The sequence below is a fragment of the Rattus norvegicus genome, chromosome 4 (assembly GCF_021556685.1).
Source record: "Rattus norvegicus strain SHRSP/BbbUtx chromosome 4, alternate assembly SHRSP_T2T, whole genome shotgun sequence".
In the NCBI taxonomy this organism is placed as follows: domain Eukaryota; kingdom Metazoa; phylum Chordata; class Mammalia; order Rodentia; family Muridae; genus Rattus; species Rattus norvegicus.
In genome coordinates, this window is record NC_141537.1 from 105,566,893 (window position 1) to 105,594,555 (window position 27,663).

The window sequence follows — 27,663 nt, forward strand, 5'->3', positions numbered from 1 at the left end:
GGTGTGTTGCTACCTGTCTTTAATCCTAGGACTCTGGAGGCTAAAGCCAGAAGGATCATTAGTCTGATGTTAGTCTGAATTATACAATAGGACACTACCCCCTCCCCCAATATAGCTTTCAATGATGGTTCACAGCCTCACTTAAACATAAGAAAAAAGGCACCTGGTTAGTTGGAATGTAGTGGGACAGGAAGATACTCTGTTACTGAGAAATTCACCTTTGTCCCTAGGGTCAGAAGCTGGGCTGGATTTTATACCCACCTCCACCCCTATCAATTCAGTCAGCTGCTCTTGTCCAGTGGTCATTGATTGCACAGTCATATTTCTTGGCCCTGTTTTCACTAAGTTCTGATGGTAAGAGGGAAAAGGCCATTCACTGGTTTTCCCGTATCATTCCTGTCCTCCATTTAGATCCCCAAAAGGTTTCTCCTCTTGAAGCCCCAGTTCACAGATTGTTCTAATTTGTTTCAGCATGGGATTTTGTGAAGCTAGCCTTGGTTTCACCAGAGTGGCTATCTCCCACTCCTACCCTTGGGATACTGATTTGCTGTCTCATGGGGACCCCACTGCTTATGGGGAGAGTCAGGAACACTTGTCCTATGTGAGCAGAAGTAATTCCCTTTCCATCAAGAAAAGAATATTCAGGGAACACACTCATTCCATCAGTTGAGGAGAGACTAATAACTTGTTCCCACATAGTCCTGTTTTCTCTTCTTAGATTCCACTTGAGTCCCTCACCTTCCCCTCTACTAATGAACACCTGGCTGCTTTAATCTTTACCGACCCTACACACACAAGCACCTACATGGATTTAGAATGGATATCCTTTAGGAACCTATACCTTATTTTAAGTGTTGTTGAATCAGGAAACATCTTGGACTCCGTGACTTATGGCCAGTTTTGGTATGTCCCCAAAATACAATTGAAAGCAACCCTTTTTCCAGAGTGTGCTAAAAGGGGCGGGCCGGAGGGTACTGAGTGGGGTGGGCAGAATCCAGCCTGCTTTAGGTTTCTTGGTGCTTGGCTTCTCACCCACCTGCCTCATGCCTGTGGCAGGCTTGGGGCGCCACATTGAGGGAGTTAAAGGAGCTTCCCCAAAGTCAAACAGTCCGCTGAGGCAGTGGAGGAAGGCTTCTTCCAGCCACGTGCACGATGACAGCCACAAGCGACATTCACAGGCGGAGCTGCAGGGATAGCCGACCCGCACTCCCACAGCAGGAATGACAACTGCCCTCTAGATCTTGGTGTCAGAGGTGTCCGGGTCATAGCCCCGGGCGCCCAGGTCCCCTGGCCCTGGGGCACCGCCCACGTTTCCCCCGTGACATTGCCGCGGGGGGCTCGGGAGTTGTAGTCTCGGGCGGGGCTCCGGCACCGGGGCCCGGGCTGTGCGGACTCCACGTCCCGGCGGGCGGCGCGGCGGGCCTGGGGCCGCCAGGGGCGGGGCCGCTCGGCCCTTTAAACCTTTCAGGGCTGCTCCGAGGGCCGCAGCTGGAGACGCGGCCACGAGGGGGCCGAGCAGGGAGCAGCGGCTGCGGCGGCGGGGAGCTCCGGGGAGGTGCGTACTGGACTCCTTTTCTCCCGCGGCCTCCAAGGGATCGATTTGGGGAGCCGGGCTCTGGAGGGAGGGGGTGTTGTCGCTGGCTGCAGACGCCTACCCAAGCTGGGGTCCCTGTGCCCACGCGAACGGGACCCGGTCAAGCTTCCCTCGAGAACCCGCCCCTTTGCCGGGGCGCGGTGGTCAGGTGGTTTGCCCGCACAGCAACGACTCGCAGCCGCTCTCTCGGCCCGGCGCACCCTCCCAGGCTTTCCTTGGCATGATCCCCTTAATTGTCCTAGCTCCAGCCTTCACCAAGCCGGCGTCCCTCAGGCCGGGGAGCGTGGCTCTCTTTCCAGATGTTACAGCCTTGCCCGAGTCTCTCAGCGCGCCCGTGGCATTTGGGTAGACCGCGGAGGCCCCAGATGGATAGCCAGAGGGTGCCACGTTCCTGCCGGGGCTCATCCCAAAGTCTGGACAATCAAACACCCAAGGAGAGCTCTGGATGAAGTGTTGCCCACCCTTCCCCTCCCCCTCCTGCCCCCCCCCCCCCGCCCTGGCCAGTCACCAGACCCTGGACCTTGATCTCTCTCCCCAACCAGGCCAGGGCAGCTGATGATTGTGGCCGAAATATCTCAAGGTAGCTGGGCCTGCCCCCTCTTCCCCACCTACCTGTTGTCCTTACCCCCAAACTACCACCACCCTGGCTCCACTCCCTCATGACCGCCTGGATCCTCCTTCCTGTCAGCCTGTCAGCCTTCTCCATCACGGGCATATGGACTGTGTGAGTAAAAAGGGTGTGGGTTGAGGGGGGCCTAATAGGAGTTTGATGGCACACACAAAGTCCCTTGTCCTGTTTGTAGGCTCCAGAATGGTACCCAGGGTCACTCTTTCTGTCTCCAAAGCTTGGCCCGATTCCTGGGCACACAGTCTCTTGGGACAAGCTGGCACCACTGCGGTCCAGCAGGATAGCTCTGACATACACTTGTAGACAGGGCAACTTCCAGAGGATCTCTAGTTGGAGGCAACTGTGCAGGGTCCGCTACAGCATCAAAAACTACCTCCCTCCTCACCCCAACAAATGAATTCCCAGCAAGGCTGAATGAGGTCAAAGGTCAAGAGCCAGGAGGTGGTAGCTGGGTCTGAAGAAACATGAGGACAAGGTGACAGTTCTACTCCCACAGGTATGCCATGGCTGTGATGAACCGCCACGTGTGCCCAGTGGAGAACTGGTATGGAGCTCTCTGCAGATGGCCTCACTCTAAAGCTGCCTTCATCTCTGTCCCTCCTTGAGCTCACAAGCTACATGGAGACCATAGGCTGTTCTCTGACACGGGTCTCCAGGCATGACATCCTGTTCATCCACCCACTTCCCATCACCCCCTTCATCTTTGCTTCTGCTTCAGGAAGGTCCTGGGGAGGTCTGAAAGATTTCTCTTTGAAGCCAAAGTTCTAAGACGCTCCTTCCCCCAATCTGCCCCCATGTCCTACTGCCAGGTCCTACAATGATTCCTGCTCTCCTGACCCTGCTGAACAAGGGGGCCCTAAGACCTGCTGCACCCTGGATGATGTTCCTCTCATCAGGTAGGTCCCTCCAAACTTCCGGAAATCACCTCGAGCAAAGAGCTGTCCCTGGATCTTAAGAAGAAACATTATACTGAGCCAGTTAACTACCAAAGCTGGGCTTTGTGGCAAAGAGCTATAATCCTAGCACTTGGAAAGCAGAAGTAGGATTGCCTGTGCTGTATGAAACCCTGTCTCAGAGAAGAAAGGAGGAGCCTAGACGTGGGGCATGTAGTTCAGCTGGCAGAATGCATGCCTAGTGTACACAAAGCCCAGCACCACACAAAACTAGACACATGTGGGAGCACATGCCTGCAATCCCAGCCAGTCAGTCAGACATTCCACATCACCCCTAGGTTTTGGCCAGCCTGAGCAACTTAAGACTGTTTCAAAGAAGAGGTACACTGCTTGCAGCTGAGTTTTAGATGCCACTGAAGCCTCAACCCATCCTGTAGCTTCGGTGCTGTCCTTCTCACCACTTTTAGCTATGGAAACAGGCTTGGGGACACTTGTTCAGGTCACACAGCCAATGAAAGTATGTGGATTGAAGCTCAGCACAAGTTCAAGGAAGTCAGACCAGCTGCAGCCTCAGCAAAGGAGTCTTAGATCTGCCAGCCACTCTAGGGCACGTCTTTTATCTCTCATACATATGAACTCTTTAAATCAGAGGCTTGCCTGCTGTGGACTAAGCACAGACAAAGCCCATGAGGGGGGAGGAGCTGGAGGGGTGTAGAGGGACACTGGTACTCCTGCCTCATTCTTCATACCCCTCCCTCAGCAAGTGTGGCACATACCCCCCAGAGAGCTGCCTCTTCAGCCTCATTGGCAACATGGGTGCTTTCATGGGTGAGTGATACCATCAGACCCCTACCCCTTATCTCCAGAAGAGCCCAAAACCTTTACTCTGCAGTCTGCCCCATCACCAAGGGCTAAGGTAAGAGGACCAACCTCTCTCCTGTTCATTGAAGGTGGTAGGTAGTTTGTGGGTAAGGACAACAGATAGGTGGGAAGAGGGGGCAGGCCAAGCTACCTTGATATCTAAGCCCCAGTCAGCTAGATGCTAACTAGTTTTCGAACAGCTGTCCTGGGTAAAAGCCTAGGGAGAACTGGCCCCATCATTACTGTCTTCTTCTAGTGGCCCTCATCTGCCTCCTTCGGTACGGGCAGCTCCTAGAGCAGAACCGGCACTCCTGGATCAACACCACTGCACTCATCACTGGTTGCACCAATGCTGCAGGCCTTGTGGTGGTCGGCAATTTCCAGGTGCTCCCTCCCCACCTCTCCTTAATATGGTCTGGATGCCTGTAGGGGCAACATCTGGAAGTTGAGCAAGGAAGAGGGGAGAGGTGATGGGTGGGGCAGGAGAGGTAGGGCTGCTTCATGGCTTAGCCTCTGTCTGGGCCAGGTGGACCACGCCAAGTCTCTACACTACATCGGAGCTGGTGTGGCCTTCCCTGCTGGGCTGCTCTTTGTGTGCCTGCACTGTGTTCTCTTCTACCATGGGGCCACCACCCCCCTGGACATGGCTATGGCCTACCTTCGAAGTGTGCTGGCTGTCATCGCCTTCGTCACCCTGGTCCTTAGTATCCTTTTGGGACAGGGTAGCCAGGAACTCAACCCTTTTACCCCAGTGAGCACTGCCCTAGTCTTCCGTAGCCTGATCCTTTATCTCATGTACTTATTCGGGATGGCCAGACAGGTGTTGCTAGGGGCACACATCCTCTTGTCACTTTCCTTAGCCCTGCTCCAGGTGGAGTCTTCTTCCTCCACGAGAGTTCTGAGCTACAGCATGGAGCTGCCCTGTGTGAATGGGTGTTTGTCCTTGATATCCTCATTTTCTACGGCACCTTCAGCTATGAGTTTGGGGCAGTCTCCTCAGACACACTGGTAGCTGCACTACAGCCTGCCCCTGGCAGGGCCTGTAAGTCCTCTGGGAGCAGCAGCACCTCTACCCACCTCAACTGTGCTCCTGAGAGCATTGCCATGATCTGAGGTCTGGAGGGTGGCTGGCCCAGCCTCCGAAACACCTGCACCCTCTACCTTCTTTGCATTTATTTTGTACCAAAAACAAGTTTTAGTATTGTTGGGATCTAGGCTTCCTCGCTCCCGGAGAAGTGGCCATCCAACATCCACGTGTGCCATAGAGGTGCAGGGCCTCGACAGCTGCTTCAGCTACATGTCCTGCTCCCCATACCAGAGTAGTATTTTGTGTTAAAGGTCACCTGTCCTCACTTGCCCAGCCAGCCCTACAGGTGCCTTCTACTCCCAGTGCCAGAGCCAGACCACTGGGGCTTCCTGCTGCAGGAATTGGGGGCTCGGGCAGCAGGGGCTCACAAGTCTGGATGATGGGAGGAGCATGCCTTAGCCTAAGGAAAGGCCCACCCAGCTGCACTTGGGTTCTTCACTCTGCCCCTCACTTCCTTTAGGGCAAATAACACAGCAGAACCACACAAGTATTTTAGTACTTTTTTATATCTATTAAAAGAATTCTAATTTGCATGTTTGCAGTCTGTTCTGGAGAATCAGGGAGGGTCCCATCCAGTAGGGAGGGGTGGAAAGAAGTCCTTTCCTCCAGAAAAGATTCTTGAGAGTTGCCAGGAACTCAAAGTGACAGATGCCATTCAAATACATCATAAGGGTCTGAGCACAGTGCTGGTACATACCAGCAATCCCAGTACTGGGAAGGTAGAGGCAGAAGAATCTAAGTTCAAGGCCAGCCTGGTCTATACAGTGGGCTCCAAGCCAGCCAAGGTCACATAGTGAAACCCACTTTCAAAACCTCCACAAGGCCTTGTCCCCCTTTCAGAGTCTAAACAGCTAAAGAACTTCTTTCCCCTACTCAGTCTGGTTTGAACTTTGATTCCTTGATAAGGGGCCTACAGGGGCAGGATACAGAGAGCAACTTTGACAATGTTACAAGTTTTCTCTGTGGAAATGAAGAACACTCCCAGGATTCCAATGTTAACTAAAGTTCCAAGGTTAACTAGAGATTTCCGGAAGGGGGTGGTGCAAGTTAATTTATCAGTTTTAAATAGCTACAAAGTGCCAGGATCTGACACAGTTTGACTTCTAAAAGAACACTCAGACCCAAGCCCTTGTTGCTCCCAGGGCTCCATCACCCAGAGTCTAGAGACTGGCAGAGAGGGAAATGCAGCCCGGCACCTTCTGCCTTTTGACACCTTTGACATCTTTCTGGCTAGCAGCAGGTTGGAGGATTCGGACGAAGCCCCTTCAGCTGGTGAGCAGTGCAGCTGCAGGGTGGTTAAAGAAACCTTTAATGAAGATTCAAAGTGCAAAGGGAAGATATCACAGAGGCTGAGCTCTCAGCCCTAGCTGCTGCCTCACGTGTACATGGCTCCATGGAGGTTCTCCAGGCGGTGCTGCTGCTGCTGCCTCCGAGCCTGAAAGAAAGACAACAGGCTAGGCTGGGCCAGGCCTGAGTACTCATGGATAGGACCACAGAGCACCCTGTTCAGGCTTCTAGCATCAACAATGCTAAGACCTTTGCCCCCTATCGGACTGACTTGGAAGGGAGCCTGCTGAGGAGTGGGGAGTGTGCAGCAGGGATGGAGTGACCAGGCTACACCCCTTCCATGAAACCACCAGCCTCTACCTTGTCTTTCTTGTGCTCTTCATAACTGTCGTCATCGGTGGGCAGCTCATGGCGGCACAGAGGGCAGGAATTTGTCTAGGAAAATCAAGAGCAGAATTCCAGCCCTTTCCTGCTCCTGACTCCCACCCCTGCCCTCACCCTTGATTTCATCCCAGTCCATAACCAAAAAAAGCATCGTAGGAACTGGTGTTGGGGCAGGGAAGGGGTGGGCAAAGTACCTTACTTAACCAGGGCAGAATGCAGTTGGAATGGAAGAGATGATGGCAGGGCATCTCAATGACAGTCTCCTCCTCCTCAAATTCCAAAAGACACACGGGACACTTGAGCTCTTGAAGAGGAAGTGCTGATCAGGAGAGCTGTTAAGGCCCAACCCAACCTCCCACTCAGACACAGGCTTGGCCTAGAAAACTAACAGGCCAGACTGTTGGTGGCTTGGGGGGAGACGGCAGGTCTGGCTTATCTGCCCTAAATGGGAAAAAAAGAACTTGTGTCCTCACCAGCCTTGGAGCTACGGATGACTGTTCTGGGGAGGCTCTCCACCACAGCCTTGGCAGCTGGTGGGGGAAGGTGGTGTTCCCAATCTACCAATCCCAGGTCCTCAAAGTCCATCCTATTAAAGAGTGATCTGAGGAAGAGGGTATAAGATCAGAACTAAGGAAACCACCTATTTTGGGCCCCCATAATCCACCGGACACTAACTGACAAAAATACCTGTCCTGGCTAATAGTAACAATAACAAATGATAGTGCACGATAGCTCCTCAGCAGGGTGGGAGTGAGAAGTGGTGGCCCGTGCATTTAGTCACAACACTTGAGAGGCTATGAGTTCGAGGCCAGTTAGAGATACATAGTGAGATTGTCTCAAAACACACAGGCACAGCTATCAGACAACCCCAGCTCGCTTTTCGTTCCCTTTTTCTTTCCACCTCCCAAGTAGTTGGATTAAAGGCATGCACCATTCCTCCAAGCAACTTTCCCATTTTACTAGAAGTAGCCCGTCTCAAATAAGTCGTTCAGGAATGATCCGGTAAAGCCAAAGTTGATTCCAGGACAGCAGTGGGTTTCTGTGCTTGCTTATTACTAGCAAAACACTACCCAATTTACACACTTGAGCGCAGCCCGTGTCCGCCCCCATGACAATCTTCTCCGGTACCTCCCTCTGCTACTCCCACCTTTCCACCTCAGTCTTTCCCACGATCCCCTGGCGACCCTACTCATTAATGGGCCAAATTAACGACTCTGACTCGACTAATCGCGTCGCCCAGACTAACATTCCACATTATTCATTCCACCTCCCAGGTTACCCGCTCTCTCCGCCAAGCCCCAGCCCAGAAACCTGCTGCCAGGGGCCCAACTCCAAGCCCCGCGCACTCTTCTCGCGAGTTCTAGCAACATATTGTTGCGGGCCTCACGCTCAGGGTTCAACGGCTCGCAGTCGTGCTCATCAAAATAAGACGCCATGGCTACTGGGCTGCCGGGCTTGTCTGACACAGCTTTAGGTTGCCGCTGGAGAGCCGAATCCCGCGATGGCCAATAAGCGAGCGAGTTTCGGAAGGACAGCCAATCAGAGAATTCCTGAGGTGGGCATAGTGACTCGCACACAGAGGCGGAAGTACTGATTCAGCCGCCTCTCGTTGGTCGGATGAGTCAGGTGACCAAAGGCTAAAGCAAATGTAGTTGGAGAAAGAGGAAATTCCGGGGTCTTTCCGGAGCCAAGCTCCGAGGGTTCTCGCAAAGCTCCAGAAGTGCCAGTCCAAACCGAAAGCGCCTCTACCGTGTCTTGATGGCTGAGTCTACCCTCATGTTCCATCTACTCCCTAAGAGGAAAATTTCCACGCGTTGATTATGTTTTAGGCATAAAAATAAAGGGGTTTCCGGAAGGACTGGAGAGATGGCTCAGCGGACCCACTGATTGGCGCACAACACTATTTCCGGAGGGTCTGATGCTTTTTGCGCGCACCAGACTAACAAGTGAAGTACAGACAGACATGCAGCAAAACACCCACTCACATTATAAAGTAGTCGATGTTGCTGTAAGTCTAGCAGAGCCATGTGTTTTTTCTGTGAGTGGGAGGCCAGCCAAGACTACAAAGTGAGACTCTCAGTCAATAAAAATAAAAAATAAATATAAACAAGGAAAGAAGGAAAATAAACAAAACCATGCATAATTAAGAGTTCAAGTTGGACAGTTTACTCTAACTGTAGCTCTAGGTAATGCCTCTTTGTCCCTCTTCCCTAGTACCTACATTCAACTAACAAAACACACATTATAAAATAAATCCTTTTGTTAAGGGTGGAATGACCGTCAGAGGATTGCAAATTCAAGACCAGCATGGGGTGCATAGTAAGATCCTGTCTTTAAAAGAGTAAAAGGAGAGACACAGAAAAAGAAAATTCCATATCTGATTGTTATAATTGTCTGATACGTAGTGAGGGGCTTAACTGTGGAGCCTTAGAGTTCATGCTAAGCATCTGTTCTACCACTGAGCTGAACCCACACTACTTCTATCCCCTTAAATACTTGAGACCTAAGTCTCAGAAGTAGCTTGCCCAAAGTGAGTGTTGCTGACAAAGTGCTATCCTCCATTTTTCCCCAGAAGAGGAAGATGATAATAAACTCAGAGACAGTAACAAAGTCTTAGCACCCATAGTCTCAGAATTAAGAGACCACTTGGGCTTTTAGGGAGACACTGCCTCTAACAAAAAAAAAAAAAAAAAGTAATAAACCCTGTATGTTTGTTATCTTTTTGTCATCTGGGAAGAAGGACCTTTAACTGAGACAATGCCTTCATTCCATTGGCCTAGTCATTTTCTTGATTAATGACTGATATGGAAGGGCCCAGCTCACTGTGGGCAGGGACACCCCAGGGGAGGTCCTGGGGTATAGAAGAAAGCAGGTTGAGAGAGCCAGTGAGAAGTGTTCTTCCATGGCCTCTGCTGCAGCTCCTGCCTTGTGTTCCTGCCATGACTTTCTGCCCTGACTTACCTTCATGATGGAGTACAATTATAAGATGAAATAAACCGGGTTGGGGATTTAGCTCAGTGGTAGAGTGCTTGCCTAGCAAGCGCAAGGCCCTGGGTTCGGTCCCCAGCTCCGAAAAAAAAAAAAAAAAAAAAAAAAAAAGATGAAATAAACCCTTTCCTCCACACGTTGCTTTTGGTCATGGTGTTTTATCACACCAAACAGAAAGGAAAACTAGACAGACGTTAGTACCAGGACTGGAGTATTGTTGCAACAGACATGAACATATCATTCTTAGGAAGTTGGGGAGGATGTTGGAAATGAGCTGGGGAAGTTGTTCAAGGGCTTAGATCTTGCTGTCTTCAGGCACACCAGGAGAGGGTGTCTGATCCCATTACAGATGGGTGTGAGCCACCACGTGGTTGCTGGGAATTGAACTCAAGACCTCTGGAAGAGCAGTCAGTGCTCTTAACTGCCAAACCATCTCTTCAGCCCAAGTGCTTGGATCTTAATGAACTGTTGTGGGAACTTGTGGCTCTGGGCAGCTGAGGCTAAAGAATCAACCATGGTTGTGAAAAGGCCAGCACCATTAAAAAGTGAACCCTTAGCTCTCCTAGAACAACCCATGCTGGTTAGCTAGAGCTGAGAAATCAGCAGTGATTAAGAAGAGACAGGCATTAGTAAAGTGAAATTGGGAGTATTTCCTTGGAGTTAGCACATAAAAGCTATGTCCCCATGAGCGTGCAACTCATGGTGGCAGCCAAACTTGGGAATGTGGAAAGATCACCCAAATGGAGCTGGTTCTGAAGACTGAAGGAGTCTTGGAGAGTGGCTGAGGCTTAGATCCATGTGACAAGATCAGAGTCCCTGAAGGGAGGCCGAGAGGTCATTGGTTAAGATCATAGGTGGAGATCCCGTAGTATTGGAGATGCCAGGGCTTGGATGACTGCCCAGGGCGGCAGCAGCTGTGTACTGAAGTCAGCCTGAGCCTGAGAGATGAGCTATGTGGACTGTGGATTGCAGAACCCAAGTTTCACAGGCCCTTTGGAACCCAGGTGATTGTGGGTGGGTCCCAGACATCAAGCACTGGACTTTAGACGGTGTCAAATGTGGGTTCTGATTTAATCGTCATTATGTTTTCCTGGCTCTTCCCTCTAAGTATGAACTTATAAAGCCATGAGAAAGAAAGTATGTAACTTATTTTGATTTGGCAGTGAAAGACTTTGGATATTTTAAAGAGACTCAACATTTTATAATATTTTTAAAATATTAAAAGTTTTCTAAAGACCGTGAGACATTTAATCCTTATAAGGGGTTAAGCTCTGAACAATTCTCAGTCTCCTTTCTTGCTTTTCATGGTAACCCTCCCTCACCTAGCAAGCCCTACTTATTTTATACACTTGACATTGAATTTCCCTTGCCCTTCACACTTGTTTGAGCTGCAATGAAGTCACCCAAATAAGCCTAGTATAGGGGCACACACCTTTAATTCCAGCACTCAGGAAGGCAGAGACAGGCATGTCTCTGTGAGTTCAAGGCCAGCCTCGTCTATAGTGTGAGTTCCAGGACAGCCAGAGCTTCAGAGTGAGACAGTGTCTCACAAAAAGGGGACAGAGGGGCTGGAGAGATGGCTCAGTGGTTAAAAGCACCAACTGCTCTTCCAAAGACCCTTAGTTCAATTCCCAGCAACCACATGGTGGCTCACAACAATCTGTAATGAGGTCTGATGTCCTCTTCTGGTGTGTCTGAAGACAGTTACAGTGTACTCATATACATAAAATAAATTTTAAAAAGAAAGAAAGGAAGGAAGAAAGAGAGAAAGAGAGAAAGAAAGAGAGAAAGAAAGAAAGAGAGAAAGGAAGAAAGAAAGAAAGAAAAGTAACTCAAATACGTCTTGCAGGCCTTCTGTCTTTCTTAGCCCAATAAACAATTGTTTTATTTTTTAAGCAGTGCTTTTTTTTTAAATGTGTGTGTGTGTGTGTGTGTGTGTGTGTGTGTGTGTGTGTGTGTGTGCGTGCATGCATGCCAAAACACTCATCAACACTCATGTGAAGGTCAGAGGACAAGTTTGGAAATCAGTTCCCTCCTTCCACCATGTGGGTCCCAGGAATCAAACTCAGCTCATCAGGTGTGGTGTCCTAGGTAGGTTTCTCTTGGTGTGATAAACACTGTGCCCAAGGCAACTTGAGGGAGGAAAGGGCTCATTTCATCTTATGACTTCCAGGTCACAGTTCATCACTGAGGGAAGTCAGGGCAGGAACCTGTAGGAGGGAACAGAGGGCATAGAAAGCTTGCTTCTTTCCATGGATTACTCAGCTTGGTTTTTATATAACCTGGGATCACCTGTCCAGGGTGGCAACATCTATGGTAGGCCGGGCTCTTCCACATCAGTCATCAATCAAGACAACGCTACACTGATAGCCTACGGGATGATTTGATCAAGACATCTTCTCAATCCAAGTTCCCTCTTCCCAGATGACTCTAGCTTCTGTCAAATTGGCAACACACACATACAGAGCCCCAACCAGTAATCGTTAGCAACAAGCACCTTTACCTGCCAAACCATCGTGCCAGCCCATGAGTGATCCTTCCTATGACCTTGAAGGCATTGGCCTTGTCCTGTGTAACTTGGAACACTGGAATCCTTTAATTCTTTCCTTTATGACTCTGTTTATAGCACCATGGAAGCACTGAAGGCTTTTGGGTGTAATGTGGGGATATGTAACGTTCAACTAAGAATAAGACAAAGAAAAAAAAAAGAATAAGACAAAGATTAAGAAATTAGGAAGAAAGAAATGCCAGGCAAAAAGCCCTTCCCTTGTCATGTTTGTCTCATGTATATATGTGTACTCATGTACTCATATCCATGTATGTGTGTGCATCTATGTTTGGAGGCCAGAGATCCACCTCAGTTGTTGTTCACTCAGGAATTGTCTGTTTTCTCTTCTGTTCTCCACCCCACCCCTCGTTTTCTTTTCTTTTCTTTTTTTCTTTTCTTAAGACAGCTTCTCACTATGTAGCTGAGGCTAGCCTCAAACTCAGAGAAATCCACTTGCCTCTGCCTCCTAAGTTCTGGGATTCGTGGCATGCATCAGCATACCAGCCCACCTGTGACACCACAGGCTTTACTTCCAGCTCACTTTTTTGTTTGTTTGTTTTGTTTTGTTTTGGAGACATCTCTTCTTGGACTAGAGCTCGCCTATGCTGGTGGCTAGTAACCCCAAGAAATCTGCCTCTCTCTGCCTTCCCAATTCTGGAAGTACCACACCAGAAGAAGAAGACCACCACATTGGGGGGTTTTGCTTGTTGATGTGTTTTTGAGAAAGGGTCACTACGTAGACCAGGCTAGCCTCAATCTAACAGAGATCTGCTTGTCTCCACTTTGCCAGTGCTTGAATCAAAAGTTATTGCTATCACATTGGTCCACACACCTGACTTTTAAAGATGGGATTAATGCCAGTCCTTGTGCTTACAAGGCAAACACTTCATGGGATTATCTCTCTGACATGTTTCTTGCTTTTTTTTTTTTTTTTTCTTTTTTTCGGAGTTGAGGACCGAACCCAGGGCCTTGCTCTTGTTAGGCAAGCGCTCTACCACTGAGCTAAATCCCCAACCCCGTTTCTTGCTTTTCTTAAATGTTTTACTTTATAGACCGTGTGTGTGTGTGTGTGTGTGTGTGTGTGTGTGTGTGTGTGTGTGTGTGTGTGTGTTAAGTGCAGGTGCCCATAGAGGATGATCTCCCTGAAGCTGGACTTACAGGTGGTTATGAAGTGCCTGACCTGAGAGATGGGAATTGAACTTGCAAACTTGGATCCTCCAAAGATCAATATGCCCTATTTTTTTTAAACTTCATGTTTGTTTGTTTGCTGAACTTACTTTTGCTTTATGCTTGTTGGTGTTTTTTTTACCTGCATGTGTGGCTGTGTGAGGGTGTCAGATCCTTTGGAATTAGAGTTAAAAACAGCTGTGAGCTGCCATATGGGTGCCGGGAACTGAACCTGGGTCCACTAGAACAGCTGGTGCTCTTAATCTCTGGGCCAGTTCTTTAACCATTGTTTCTCTTTTGAGGCAGGGCCTCTCATCTTGCCCAGATGAGAGCTCCAAACTAACTGTAGCCAAGGATGATCTTGAACTTGTAACCCTCCCGTCTCTCTACTTCTTGAGTGCTGAGACTTCAGATGTGTGCACCCCCATCCATCCCAGGACCGTGTTCACTTGGCAGCCATTTCTGTCAACTGAGTTATACTCCAGCAAGTCCTGTCCTTTTGTATTCTGTCTAGAGTCCCATTGGTCCTCTGAGAACACTCAAGATATCAAAAATGATGGATTTCATTTTCATGGGAATGTGTGCAAAGGTCTGGTTTGCTGGCTACTGTGCCCTTGGTCCACGTTCCATAAAGGTCTGTCTGTGTAGGGCAGCATCAAGTCGGGAAAGGAGAGAAAGGGGTAGGAAAAGGAAAGAAAGGGGTAGTCTCCTAAAATATAGTCCTTTGGGTGATGTCATAGGTTCTCTTTTTTTAAGGATTTATTTATTTATTATGAGTACACTGAGGCTGTCTTCAGATACACCAGAAGAGGGCATCAGATCTCATTACAGATGGTTGTGAGTCACCATGTGGTTGCTGGGATTTGAACTCAGGACCTCTGGAAGAGCAGTGAGTGCTCTTTTTTTATTTTCTTTTTTTCGGAGCTGGGGACCGAACCCAGGGTCTTGTGCTTGCTAGGCAAGCACTCTACCACTGAGCTAAATCCCCAACCCCAAGCAGTGAGTGCTCTTAACCACTGAGTCATCTCTCCAGGTCTGTCGTAGGTTTTCTTTTCTTTAAAAAAAAAATTATACCAATTTGGTGTGTGTGGGTGGTGGTGGTCATGTAGTACGCTTGTGTGGTAGGCTGTATGTCTGTGGTATGTTATTGTGTATGTGTATCTGTGTCTGGGTGTGTGTGTGTGTATGCCTAAGTCTGTGTCTGTGGTATGTGTGTATGAGTATGATACATTTCTGTGTCTGTATAGCGCGCGCGCGCGCGCGTGTGTGTGTGTGTGTGTGTGTGTGTGTGTATAAGAGAGAGAGACAGAGAGAGAGGGACAGAGACAGAGACAGAGGAGAGCATTTTTAACCAAACAGCAGCTTTTACTGAGCTCCAGTGGTGTGGCCCAATAGGGCCAGTCCGTGGCATGATGGGAGACGCAGAGGTGCACATATCCAGCATGCCCTTCAGCAGTCACTGGGGTGTCCTAGATGGAAGCAAACACCAGGATTCTCTGGAGACCAGAACAGGCCAGTGCAGCCATTCAGCCTTTCCTTCAGGCCAGGCTGGGTCAGGCCCCAGTCCCTAAGGCCGTGCCTGCATCCTAGGCCTATGGTTTACTACTGTCCTCTCCACTCGGAAGAAAGATGACCAGAAGCACAACCAGGATGAGGAGAAGGCCGCCAGCCACGGCTAGCCCCAGGTAGACCCGGCACCGGATATTCTCCCAGCGCTTCTGCTGGGCTAAAGTCTTGGTTGTCTTGCTGAAGGCAGAACTCTGTGGATACCCAGAGATACAGAGGGGGGATGGGGTGCAGGAGTGGGGGGTTAATGGTTCCCACAAGGCCTCAGAGGTAGTTCCCCACCCCCATGCATTCCCATGCTAGCATGAACTATTTCCTGCACCCTCAGTGGCACATCCTGTCTGCTGCCTCTTCACTCACTGCACCCTGCGACCTTTCCAGTCTGGCTCTTGATTCCATCACTGCTATAACACTTGACCCTCCATCCTTCTAGCTCACACCCACCTAGCAGTACCAGGCCATGACCACTAGGGATGCACACATCTCCAAAGACTTCTTATGGTTTGTTTCTGTTGGCAAGACAGGACCTCGTGTATCTCAGGCTTGGACTTACTGAATGCCCCAGAATGAGCTTCTGCAACTCTGGCCTGTCTCCCGAGTGCTGGGATCACAGGGGTACCACCACTCATGATTCATACCATGATGGGGTGTGAGTCCAGAGATGCTAGGTAAGCACTCTACCAGCTGAGCTACAGGCCCAACCCAAAAGTATCTTTGTGAAACCTACTTGCAGGAAACCAGACATCCCACACGGATAAGCAAGCGAGTCTAGGGCCCCGCACTTAGGGCCTCACCCCCGCCCCCCTCCCCAAGCAAAGCCTAAGAGCTCCCTCTAAGGGTCAGACTTCTCCTGCCCCTCCCCATTCCCACCGGCCACAGCCACATACCATGTCCAGGAGCTGGTCTGAGCGCTGCTGCAACTCTGACAGCTTCCCATCGCGTTCCAGGACCTTGTCGAAATTGTTGAGCATGATTTCCGTCACTTGGTCTGCCTGCCGCTGGCATCGCTCCAATTCTTTCCCTGCCTGAGTACCAAGCCCAAGGTCAAAGCTGTTCCTCACCCAGCCTTTGTCTGGCACAAAAGACCTAACCCCCCTCCCCTACAATGCCTGGGTATGGTGGATGAGTAATAGCATCCTTTGTGTGTAAAGGCCTGAGATATTCAGGTTAAAGGACTGCCTTCTGGGTAGTTTACCTCAGGGCTCACAGGTTTCTACCCTTACCCATCCATCCACCCTGGATTTCAGCACCTCAGCTTCTTCTCTGTTACCCCCAAACTGGGAGCTTCCCAGATCCCCACCTTCCCGCAAAGCAGACACTTTGCTCACCTGCTCCAAGATGGCATCTACCCAATGTTCACCTTTCCTGTGGCTTCTTACTGACCCCAAGAAGTACCAAAGACCAGGGAGCCAGGCAGGAAAACAATCTGCTCCACAGAACTAGGAAGCTCATCGGAGACCAGATCACATCCGAGTCTGCCTAGAAGCCCTTGCAAACTGAGCGGCTCAATGCCCTCCCTCTTTGGACCTCTGACCAGTCAGGCCAGTTCTGCCTCTGAGCTAACCTGCTCTCCACCTCAGTGACCACCTTCTAGTTCCTCTCCTCCTGACAACCTCAGATCCTCTAGCCTGTGGCCTCCAGCCTTCTAGTCAGTCAGCTTCACTGGATTCCAGAGTCTTCAATAGGATCCAACTGACAGTCTGGCTTCTGGACCTGAGCAGTACAGCTTCACCTAACCAAGAAACCCAGTTTGTTTCAAAGGGTTGGGAGGAGATGGGAACAAGTTTCAACCTGGGGGAGGTGAAAGGGAAAGAAAGGGAGGGGGGCAGAGGGAAAGAGGGTGGGGCACCCCTCCTCCCCTGCTATGTGCTAAGACCATGAGCAGGTCTATTCAGGAAGATGAATACCAGAGGATTAGCAAACCACAACTCCCTTCCCTCAGCCTCATCCTTTCTAGCCCATCCCTATGCTGTCTCCTTTGCACAGACAGTCAACCACTACCCTGCCCGCCTTTCCTGCCGGCCCATATCTCCAATTGTTTGCAGCAGACAGTCTGGCACTTGACAGAATTCCACTTAAAACCGGAGAATTTCTGTTGGAAGGGACCTGGTAGTCACAGAGGATTGCTTCCTATTCAGGCAAGAATCCTCACCCAGCATCTCTGCAGCTGCCTTGTGCACAGCCTCAGAGCATTCCCGGTGCATGAGTCCTGTCTGGATAAAAAGGTCCCAGGGGGAGGGCAGAGGGCAGTGCCATCCTCCAGCACCCAGAAGCCTGGGAGGCCAACACAATGCTGATCCCTACAAGGACTAATAAAGGGGCCAGTTGCCTCATTGCCTATCCAAAAGGAACTCTGTGTCTCAAGAGAGGTTCTCCTGGTTTGCTTATCTAGCCCAGCAAGGGTTTCAAGGGACAGGCATCTGAAACCCAAACAGGTCAATATTTACCCAAGAGCTAGAAAAACAGCCTGTTTTAAGTGTGGGGCAAGCAAACCAAGGAGACAGAGGGTGTTCAGATGCTGGGACACAGGGCAGCAGAGAAGAGAACTCATGCTTCCTCCCATTCCTGAGTCACTGTGGTGACTGTATTGTTGGACAAGGCGCCATTGTTTGAACTTCCCCACTCTAAAGTACAGACTTGGGAATGGACAAAGACTTAGTCACAGGAACCACCACTAGAGGTTGGTGGTATTCCGAGGGTAACTCTGCTCCTTATTATTGTAGGGGGACACAACTGTGGAGGCCAGAGGACAACTTTGTAGAGTCAGCTCTTGCCTTCCACTTTTACAATGGATTCTGAGGATTGAACTCAGGTCAGCAGGCTTGTGTGTAGAGCGCTTTACCATTGAGCCATCTCGCTGGCCTCTGTCTGACTGTGTGTGTGTGTGTGTGTGTGTGTGTGTGTGTGTGTGTGTGTGTGTGTGTACAGTGTATGAGTGTGAAGTGCACGTAAACATGTGCCTGCTAGGACACCTGTCTGCAATGCACCCAGAGGCCAAGGGATGATGCCAGGTGCCCTGCTCTAGCACCATCTACCTTAATCCCCTTGAGAGCTGGTCTCTCACTGAACCTGGAAGAGTCTGGCAGCTAGAAAGCCCCACCAACATTCCTGTCTCTTTTCCTGTTCCCCAGGCACTAAGGTTATAGGTGTGTACAGCTATGCCCAGCTTTTAAGATGGATTCTGGACATGTGACCTCATGTTCTCCTGTGTCAGTGACAAGTGCAGAAAACTACTAAGCCATCACCCCAGCAACTTCCTCCTTAACCTCCTCTCTCTCTCTCTCTCTCTCTCTCTCTCTCTCTCTCTCTCTCTCTCTCTCTCCTCTCTCTCTCTCTCTCTCTCTCTGACAAGATCTTGTATAGCCCAGGTTAACCTCCAAAATGACCTTGAACTTCTGATCTTATTACCCAGGACTAGTATTACAGCTACCACACCCCGTTTATGTGGTGCTAGTGATCAAAGCCCAGGGTTCCATTCATGCCTAGGTAAGCATTCTACCTTCTGAACTACATCTCTAGCTCTGGCTTTCTGTTCTGGATGCTACAGCTCCTGTTATCTGATACCAGTATAAGAGTCACATCCAATGGAGAGTGGCTGTGCCTCTAGCAGCAGTCTTTAGCCTTTTCCCTCTGCAGAGAAGCCAGGCCTATTGCCTATTGGGAGCTAAGATGGGCTCCCGGGAACACAGCTACCAGATCCCAGCCCACATTGGCCCTCCTCAACCAGAGGGAAAAGAACCCTGACTATGTATACAGTTTTTTGCCGGCAGTGTAAAAAATAAATTGCTAGGGTAAGTTTTAGGGAAGAGCTGAGCAAACAGAGGGCAAGGGCCGTGCTGCTCTCAGCCAGGGCCTGGCATCTGGCAGACACATGACATTTTCTGAATGAGTCGTCCCTGTTTTCAGGGAGCTGAGGAAAAGAAGCACGTGATACCATCAGAGGAGAATTACAGAGACATAAAGTACCCTAGCCACCCACGAAGTGAACAGATTATAAGGGTCAGAGAATTGAAATCAAAAGGGCAGGAGTTGGGATGGAGCTGAGCCATTCTGCAGAGCCAGGGACACAGCCCACTAGGGAAGGGACAGGGCAGAAGGTGGAGAGGTTGGGTGGGACTAGGGAAAGCAGTGGAAGTCAAGGGTAGAAACTAATTCAGAGGAAGTGATAAAAGCCAACCAAGCCAGGTGAGGCGGCATGCAGCTCTGAGTTCCAGGCCAGCCTGGGTCTCAAAATGCACTAGGTGTGGCAGACACCTGTAATCCCAACATTCCACAGGCAGAGGCCAGAGGGTCAGAGAAAATCAAGTCCATCTTCGGTCTGACCTACAGGAGACCATCTCAAGGTCAGTGGGTCATGAGAGTGCTTGCTGAATATTCATAAGCTCCTGAGTTCAGATCCCAAGAGCCCGTGTAAAAGCCAGTCGTGGCTGCACACCCCAAAACCCCAGCTCCGGGAGAGCAGAGACAGGATCATTGGATCTTACTGGCTGCCATTCTGGCTCTGGGTTTGGTGAGAAACCTAGTCTCAAGGGAATTTGGCAGAGTGATAGAGCAAGGTCACAAACACACACACACACACACACACACACACACACACACACACACACACACAAGATACACATGAGTGAACAGAAGTGAGAAGTTCAACCGGAGGCCAGCCAATGGGGAGAAGCCATGCATTGGCAAGGGTATGAGGCGATGCCACAGGGTCAGGAAAGCACCCAGGGTAAAGAGGAAGGGGTGTGGGGGAGAGCAGTATTTCTGAGACCTGCCAGAATCCAGCAGGACTTGGGGGTTTGAGCCAAAGGGAGGTAGAGGGGAGTAGTTTCCAGACATCGGGTGGTAATTACACAGGGAATGTTCTTGTCAGACTGGTACTATCTGTACAGACTATCCCCCTGCAACACATGTGCACCCCACACACAGCCCACGCTAAGGGAATAAACCCAGGCCCACAAAACACGACGTGCAGGGCAGTTGTTCTGACACCGAGCGGCACACCCGACCCTCTAGAGCCCCTTTCTGGATTTTCTGGGCTCGTCTGAAAACACACTCTCAATCCTCTGTGTGGCGCTAGACATGCTCAGTGACAGAGCACTTGCCTAGTGTTTGTGGTTATAGGTTCCACTGCTAACATCACACACACACACACACACACACACACACACACACACACACACAAAAGGAAAGAAAAGAAAAGAAAAAAGAAAGAAGATACCCTGGGGTTGGGGGTTTAGCTCAGTGGTAGAGCGCTTGCCTAGGAAGCGCAAGGCCCTGGGTTCGGTCCCCAGCTCCGAAAAAAAGAACCAAAAAAATAAATAAATAAATAAATAAAATAAAATAACCAAAAAAAAAAAAAAAAAAAAAAAAAAGAAGATACCCTTCTTGTTGCTGAGGCAGGAGGAACGATTTAGACCTTCAATTCCAGCAACATATTGCAACTCAGAAGTCCCAATTCCAGGGAATTCAATATAGAGACCAGCTAGGCTGCTTGAACTCACAGATATCTCCTTGCCTCTGCCGGAGACCATGTCATTAAAATCAAGAAGTAGGGTGTGGTCGTGCTTGCACAGAACCCTGGTACATGGGGAGGGCAGAGCACATTACACGATAGAGGAAGATTCCCAGAGCCCACACGCTCACGCCCATGTGAAAACCGAGTGTGCTGGAGAGGACTTGTAACTTTGATGCTCGAAGCGTTGCTTGGGCCGTGGGAGACAGGAGGACCCCCGAACCTGCAGAAGGATGAGTTCTGGCTTCAGCTAGCAAGACCCTATCCCCCCAAAACAAGGTGTGCTGCCTCAGATTCCGCCTCCGCCACTTTCCAGCAAGTAACGGACACTGAGAATGGGACCTCTCTGACCAGTCACTTCCTCTTTGGTAAAGTTGTGGTGATAACCGTGCTTACCTCATAAACCTCATCATCCTAGCTCAGATTATGTGACACGATATAAACAAAAGCCTTAACAACGCCTCACCTGACTGAATGCTGAATAAATGACATCAATTAGTACTAATGTAGACCGAATTTTCATCTCCTTTTCTTTATATTAAAGACCTATTTATTTGTTTGTTTATTTAGTTTGCTTTCGAGACAGGGCTTCTTTGTGTAGCCCTGCTTGTCCTGGACATCTCTCTGTAAACCAGGCTGGCCTCAGAGATCTGCCTGCCTCTGCCTCCCCAGCGCTGGAATTAAAGGCGTGCGCCATCACCTCCCAGCTGACTCTTTTTTAAATATGTGAAATTTTTTAGATGTATTTTCTTTACCTGAATGAGTGTTTTCCCTATGCGAGTGTATGTGCACAATGTGTGTGCCTGGAATTACGGATTATTGTGGGCCACCATGTGGGTTCTGGGAATCAAATCCAGGTCTTCTGGGGGAACAGTCATCTCTTCAGTCCTAAGATTTATCTTTAAATAAAAAAAAAAAAAGTATAGGGGCTGGAGAGATGGCTCAGTGGTTAGGCGCACTGGCTGCTCTTCCAGAGGACCTTGGTTTCTTTCCCAGCATCCACATGATGGCTCTTCACCATCTGTAACTGCAGTTCCAGGAGAGCTGACAACCTATGCTGGCTCTTCAGGCACCTACCATGGGAATCGCCCAAAATGACTACAGAAGCCTGGATGCAGGGCCTCTGTAGGAACAGCAACTACTTCTAACTAAGCCATCTCTGTAGCCCATGGGTTTTTTCCTTTTTTCTTTTTGAGACAGATCTAAGGTAGTCCTATTCAAGGCTGGCCTTGAACTCACTACATAGCTTAATATAAACTTGAACCCCCCCAAAAAAATAAATAAAAAAAAACCTTGAACCCCCAAACTTCCTGCTCTACCTCCCAAGTGCTGGGAGGACAGATGTACACCATCATATACACTTGGTTCCTCCAACTTCTCTTTTTTTTTTTTCTCAAGATTTATTTTTATTTTATGGGAATGGGCATGGCTGTTTTGTCTGTGTGTGTATCTGTGCACCAGCTGCATACAGGATCTGAGGAAGCCAGAAAAAAGGTGTCCAACCCTCTGGAACTGGAGTTTCAGACAGCTGTTTGCTGCCATGTGTGTTCTGGGAATCAAACCTGGGGTCCCTATAAGAGTAGCCAATTTTTTTTAAGATTTATTTTATTATGAGTAATTTGCTTTATGTGAATATGTTTTCCCTGTGCATGTGTATGTGTACAATGTGTGTGCCTGGTGCCCAAGAAAGTCAGGAGAGGCAGTCAGACTTCCTTCCCCCAAATTTACATGTTGAAAAAAAGTCATCTGGGCAGTGATGGTGAAAACCTTTAATCCCAGAGGAGGAGATCTCTGAAGCCAGCCTGGTCTACAGCTAGTAAATTTGCTTGCATGTTGGTATGTGCACCATATGTATGCCTGAGGAAGTCAGAGCACCCAGGGTCCCTTGGAACTGGGGATTGGAGTTAGGGGTGGTTGTGAGCCACCATGTGGGTGCTGGGATTCTGACTCAGGTTCTCTGTAGTAGCATCAAATGCTCTTAACCAGTGAGCCACTGCTTCAGCCAACCCCACCACCCCCTGCTTATGAAGAAGTGTTGGGGACCTTATAAGGATATCGCAGGTGCGGATGTAAGTTCCTCAAGAGAGTCATCTTTTTCTTTCTTATGAGATCCACAACCAGCCAAAGCCTCACTGTTGCACACTTATGCTTTACTTGTTTCTTATTTTCGAGAGGAGCTGTCTGTAGATCTTTGAGAACCAGCCTCTAGCCCAGTGGGTCTCAACCTCCCTATTGCCAAGACCCTTTAATACAGTTCCCCACATTGTGGTGACCCCGAAGCATAAAATTGTTCTTGTTGCTACTTCATAACTCTAATGTTGCTACTGTCATGAATCACAATGTGAATACTTTTGGAGATAGAGGTTTGCCAAAGGGGTGGAGGACCACAGGTTGAGAACCAGTGCTGTAGCCCAGTCTCTGCTGTCTTCATCAGGTGCTACAGGCTCTTGAGATCTTTGTTTATTTGTGTGGTACTGGGATTCGAACCTAGGAATTCCCATACTGCAGCCCTTTCAGAAATTTTAATTCTTTAAAAAGAATCATGAAACAGACTCTCAATAAATTGTACAGTCTGGCCTGGGTCTTGGGGGTCCTCCTGCCTTTGCCCCCAAGGGTTGGGATTATGGGCCTTAAGTGTTGGACAACAGTAACAGCTACCTTTCAGTGGGCACAGGACCTGAGCCAGCACTGAGCTGGCAGTGCATGTGGGTGTCTGGCTAAACCTTCATAATAACCCACTGAAGAAAGTATTATCATTGTCCTTGCATAACAGCCCAGGGGCGTTAAGTTGCCCAGGGTAAGTAGGCAACCTGAGGGTAGAATGGACAGAGATACCAAGGGTCACATGTCTAACCCCTGTGCTAAACCAGACGCACAGAAAGCGTGAGGTCTGATGCCCCTGATGATTGGCTAAGGAGTACTAGCCCCTTGATGCTGCCAACTAAGCTTGTGTTCAAAGGAGAGAGGCCTGGGACTAAATGCACAAGTTCTGCCAGACGAATGACTCCAAGAACCATTTTAGGCTGAGTGTAGTCATGGACCTATTTAATCCCAGTACTCAGTAGGTAGAGTTCGAGGCCAGTCAGGTCTATAGAGTATCTAGCGGGACCTTGTCTAAAAAAATATTATTCTATTTCTGAACATGGTGTCAAATACTAGCACCTGGAAGGCAGAGGCAGGAGCATTGCTGCAACTTCAAGGCAGGTTATACAGCAAGACTACCTCAAAAAAAAAAAAAAGTTAATTCCATTCAGACATGGCGGCTCAGCTACATAGCGAGTTCCACATCAATCTGATCTACATGAGACCATGTCCCCCCAAAAGCAAACAAGCAAGCTAAATACTTTTTAGTTATTTACGGTGGGGCTAGAGAGATGGCTTAGCATTTAAGAGCACTTGCTGCTTTTCTTTTCTTTTTTTTTTTTTTTAAGATTTTATTTTATTGTATGAGTACACTGTAGCTGCCTTCAGACACACCAGAAGAGGGCATCAGATCTCATTACAGATGGTTGTGAGCCACCATGTGGTTGCTGGGATTTGAACTCAGGACCTCAGGAAGAGCAGTCGGTGCTCTTAACCACTGAGCCATCTCTCCAGCCCCACTTGCTGCTTTTCTAGAAGATCTTGGTTCCTAGCACCCACTTGGTAGCTCACAGCCACCCGAAATTCCAGTAGGAGGTGACCCAACACCCTCTTCTGGCCTCCACAGGCACTGCCGGCACAGGACACACACACGGACATGCAGGGAAAACACATTCATACACATGAATAAAATCTTTTAAAGCTTTTGGGGACCAGAGTCTGAATCCCTAGCAGCCACATGAAAGCCAGGCAGTCTGCTTGTAAGCCTGGGGCTCAGGGGCAGAAATGGGGGGGGGGCTGATCCCGGGGACAAGTCAGCTAGTTAGACTAGACAAACTGGTGAGCTCCAGGTTGAACCAGAAACCATCTCCAAAAATAAAGTGGAGAACAGCTAAATAAGACACCTGACAGCAACCTCTGACTTCCATACATACCTACACATGTATGTGCCTACACATACCTAAACACATGTGTGCCCATACATACCTAAACACATATGTGCCCATACATGTGAACAAGCATGCCCACAGTATTTGCAAAAAAAGATGATTGCTGATTTCCATCCCCCCGTCACTGCTTTGTCCTACTCCAGGGGCACAAAAAAAAAAAAAAAAAAAAAAAAAAAACCCTGGATATTAATTTTAAAAAGTCCTTTTGACTGAATGAGTCCCAGGGAAGAGAAGGGAAGGGAAGGGAAGGGAAATTGGGGGTGGGGGTGGGTATAGATGGTAGTCAGAGGGGTGGGATGACGGAAGAAAGAGCTGGAGACAGAAAAGGGGACGGGGGTGGGGAGAAAAGATAGATGATAGAGCCGGAGACAGGCTGAAGGAATAAAGCATGCACCCCCCAGGCTCTGAACCCCCTTTGCCTGGAGTGTACCTATAGACATCCCAAGGGTCTCCTGAACAGCCAGATAAACGTAACCTGGCTCAGCCTTCTTTCCAGAACTTCTCCCCTAGAGCTTAAAGCCAGCTGATGGACCATCCCGTACCTCCTCCCATCTTGCCCGGCACTCTCGGAAGTGGGCTCTCAGCTCCAGCCATTCTCAGAGCTTCCCTCAGTTTCCTGGTGTGGCCTCAAAGCTCAGGGCTACCTTCCTGCCACACTTCCCTTTCCTGCCTCCAGTTCCCCAGAGATGAGGCCATCCAGGCATTGCCACCTCTAGCCAGGTCACATCCATTCAGTACTAAACTTGCTCCCAGTCTGGCGTCTTCCCAGGCGCCCTGGAAGGTGGGATCCAGGCACCAGTGGTCCCTGACACTTTTGGAAATGACAAGTCTGCAGCAAGAGTGTAGGTGACTCAACTCATGATTATGTTACTAGGCAGAGGTCAGGAAGAAGTCAGCCTGTGTCCCTCTAATAACTTCATGGAACTTTTATAGTAAACAACTTATTTTTTCTTTCCCCGGGGCAAGTGTTTATCCTTCAGCACCGGGCCTCTACCAGGCATGTGCTCAGGTTTCCAACCCTTGGGCCAGTTCTGGCTCCTCTTAGCCTGGGGAATTGCTGGAGAGGTCATCACATTACCTACCACTTCTCAGCAAAGGGTTCTGAGTGCCTGGCAGCAGCGACCATAAACATCTACTTTAACCTCTCAAGGACCCACCAAGGTAGGTATTGCTGCCCCTACTTCACTGCGCGGAAAAGGAGACTGGTGGAGGTTAAGTGACTTGCCCGGTATTGTCGGAGCTGATAACTGCTTCAGGAGCGTGAGAAGCTGCAGCTCCGCTCACTCCGCCCCGACGGGGCGCACTCTGGAGTCTCCCTCCCAGGCTGCCTGCAAAGTTGGGGACTGATTCTTGTGGTCAGCGTGACCCACGCCCCTGGAGTTCGGCTCTGGCTTTATGCCCCTGCACAATCGCCCTCTGCCCCTTCCCATCTCACCATCGCCTCCGCAGCTGCCGCCGCTGCCTGATCGCGGGCTCCGGCTCCTCTGCCTCGCGCTGCCTCAGTGCCCGCGGCCGCAGAGGAAGCGGCGGGGCGGGGCGGACCGGCGGTCCAAGAGGGAGGGGGGCGCGCCTTCTCAGAGGTGCCGGGCCCGGACAAACCGAAAGTAGTGACAGGGCCGGTGGGGCGCCTCCTACCGGGTCACCGGCGTCCGACTTCCGATGACACCCCAGCCCGGTTGGGGAACGATGTCTCTTGGATCTGGAGGGCTGCAACAGGAGTTCCGTCATTCCATCATGTGGAAAGCATTCGTGAGTGCTTGAGTGCTAAGTGCAGGAGATGACATGAACAAGCCAGGAGGAGTGTTTGCCACCTTGGTGAGTGCTGCTCACCCGAAATTAAAAGCACACCAACCACCCCAAAGTTCTGATTGTTTTCAGACAGAGCAGGTAGTACATTCTATGTCACCGAGTTATACACTTAAAAATGATAAGCTAGGGGCCAATGAGATGACTTAAGTCACGTGATGTCAAACCTAATGATTATAGAGTTCCGTCCCTAGGACTAACAGTGTGGAAAGAACCAACTCCTCAATTTGTCCTCTGATCTCCATACATTAGGGGATGGAGATTTTTTTCAGCGCTAAAATTGCTGCCGGCGTTTCTGTGAGCTAAAAGTCTCAATGGTGTGTGGATGGACAAGCCATTAAAGCTGTTGGGATGGACTCCAGCCCCAAATAAAAGGTGACAGCAGCAGCCAGGCCAAGCTTTGAACCAATCGAGGCAGAAGAGGCAAAGGAGGAGATTTGAGCCAGCTTCCAAAGTGGTACCCAAGCAGAGACCATTCCTTCTGTACGAGAATAAAATACAGACAACTACACAGGTGTCCCGAAGAGTTCCACAGTGAGTTTGGGAGAGAGTTGGAGAGCAAGCTGCTACAAGGGAAACAAACAGAGGTTGTCCAGCCTGAGAACACATACTTTCTCTTAGATTTCTGATGCCAGCCTTACTGGATGGTCCTCTAACATTCGAGGAAGATGGAGTTTTTGAATAAGAGATGCTGAGGATACTGCAGCTTTCCTTGCAGAACTGGGAACTGAGAAGTCCTTCCCTTAATCTCACTGGCCCATCCCAGCCTCCAGACAACTTCAAGGTTAAAATGAGGTTGTTTTTAAAGAATTGTGCAGAAGGTGCAATCAGAAAGTCTAAAGATCTATAAAGGATACACGGTGCTCTGAATCTCACAAAATGCTCACAGAGGGATATATTATACGATACTGTTTTATGTGCTTAATCAAAGACGAAAATGTGAGACTGCAGAAATGGCTCAGCAGTTAAGAGCCCTGGATGCTCCCCCAGAGGTCTGAGATTTAATTGCCAGCCCCCCCCCCATGTCAGCTCATTACAGCCTGTAACCCTAGCTCCAAGGGATCCGATGCCATGTTCTGGCCTCTGAGGACACCTGTCACACATGTGGTGCGCAGTCACACATGCAGGGGAAACACCTTTACACATAAAATAAGAGCAATTTAAAGAACAAGTAATTAAGACTGAAGTTTTTTTTTTTTTTTTTTTTTGGTTCTTTTTTTCGGAGCTGGGGACCGAACCCAGGGCCTTGCGCTTCCTAGGCAAGCGCTCTACCACTGAGCTAAATCCTCAACCCCAAGACTGAAGTTTTAA

General features: G+C 49.5%; 3 protein-coding genes across 11 annotated transcripts; 1 reads left to right on the forward strand and 2 right to left on the reverse strand.

Annotated features, from left to right (window-relative positions):
- Positions 1 to 1,486: 1,486 nt before the first annotated feature.
- On the forward strand, positions 1,487 to 5,596 carry Tmem150a (transmembrane protein 150A). 4 transcript variants are annotated; one of them, XM_087655897.1, is made up of 8 exons: positions 1,487 to 1,555; positions 1,837 to 2,318; positions 2,719 to 2,766; positions 3,032 to 3,118; positions 3,876 to 3,943; positions 4,233 to 4,360; positions 4,503 to 4,680; positions 4,848 to 5,596. In XM_087655897.1, exons 2-8 carry the CDS (start codon positions 2,254 to 2,256, stop codon positions 5,087 to 5,089), a joined length of 816 nt encoding a protein of 271 aa, XP_087512023.1. In that variant the 5' UTR covers positions 1,487 to 1,555; positions 1,837 to 2,253; the 3' UTR covers positions 5,090 to 5,596. The 4 variants fall into 4 exon arrangements, with proteins under 4 accessions (XP_087512023.1, XP_087512024.1, XP_087512022.1 ...); XM_087655898.1 differs by having other exon boundaries at positions 1,894 to 2,318; XM_087655896.1 differs by having other exon boundaries at positions 2,137 to 2,318.
- Positions 5,552 to 12,327, reverse strand: Rnf181 (ring finger protein 181). 4 transcript variants are annotated; one of them, NM_001007647.1, is given in 6 exon segments: positions 5,552 to 6,498; positions 6,711 to 6,785; positions 6,929 to 7,038; positions 7,208 to 7,335; positions 8,046 to 8,526; positions 12,226 to 12,279. In NM_001007647.1, coding segments are annotated over 5 exon segments (498 nt in total). In that variant the 5' UTR covers positions 8,171 to 8,526; positions 12,226 to 12,279; the 3' UTR covers positions 5,552 to 6,438.
- Positions 12,328 to 14,781: 2,454 nt separating this feature from the next.
- Vamp5 (vesicle-associated membrane protein 5) lies at positions 14,782 to 26,097 on the reverse strand. Of its 3 annotated transcripts, none has more exon segments than NM_053555.2 (3): positions 14,782 to 15,197; positions 15,891 to 16,028; positions 25,982 to 26,097. In NM_053555.2, coding segments are annotated over 3 exon segments (309 nt in total). In that variant the 5' UTR covers positions 25,985 to 26,097; the 3' UTR covers positions 14,782 to 15,029.
- Positions 26,098 to 27,663: the final 1,566 nt, after the last annotated feature.

Excerpts from the sequence above, each read along its gene's own strand:
- Tmem150a (XM_087655897.1), top strand. The coding sequence starts at position 2,254 with ATGACCGCCTGGATCCTCCTTCCTGTCAGCCTGTCAGCCTTCTCCATC. Across the intron at positions 2,767-3,031 it reads GTGTGCCCAGTGGAGAACTG|GTCCTACAATGATTCCTGCT; the intron begins GTATGGAGCTCT and ends TCCTACTGCCAG. Across the intron at positions 3,119-3,875 it reads GATGATGTTCCTCTCATCAG|CAAGTGTGGCACATACCCCC; the intron begins GTAGGTCCCTCC and ends CCCCTCCCTCAG.
- Rnf181 (XM_087656612.1), bottom strand. The coding sequence starts at position 8,170 with ATGGCGTCTTATTTTGATGAGCACGACTGCGAGCCGTTGAACCCTGAG. Across the intron at positions 7,336-8,045 it reads AGTTGGGCCCCTGGCAGCAG|ATCACTCTTTAATAGGATGG; the intron begins GTTTCTGGGCTG and ends CCTCTTCCTCAG. Across the intron at positions 6,491-6,710 it reads AAGAGCACAAGAAAGACAAG|GCAGCAGCAGCAGCACCGCC; the intron begins GTAGAGGCTGGT and ends TCAGGCTCGGAG.
- Vamp5 (XM_087659526.1), bottom strand. The coding sequence starts at position 15,974 with ATGCTCAACAATTTCGACAAGGTCCTGGAACGCGATGGGAAGCTGTCA. Across the intron at positions 15,198-15,890 it reads CAGACCAGCTCCTGGACATG|AGTTCTGCCTTCAGCAAGAC; the intron begins GTATGTGGCTGT and ends GGGTATCCACAG.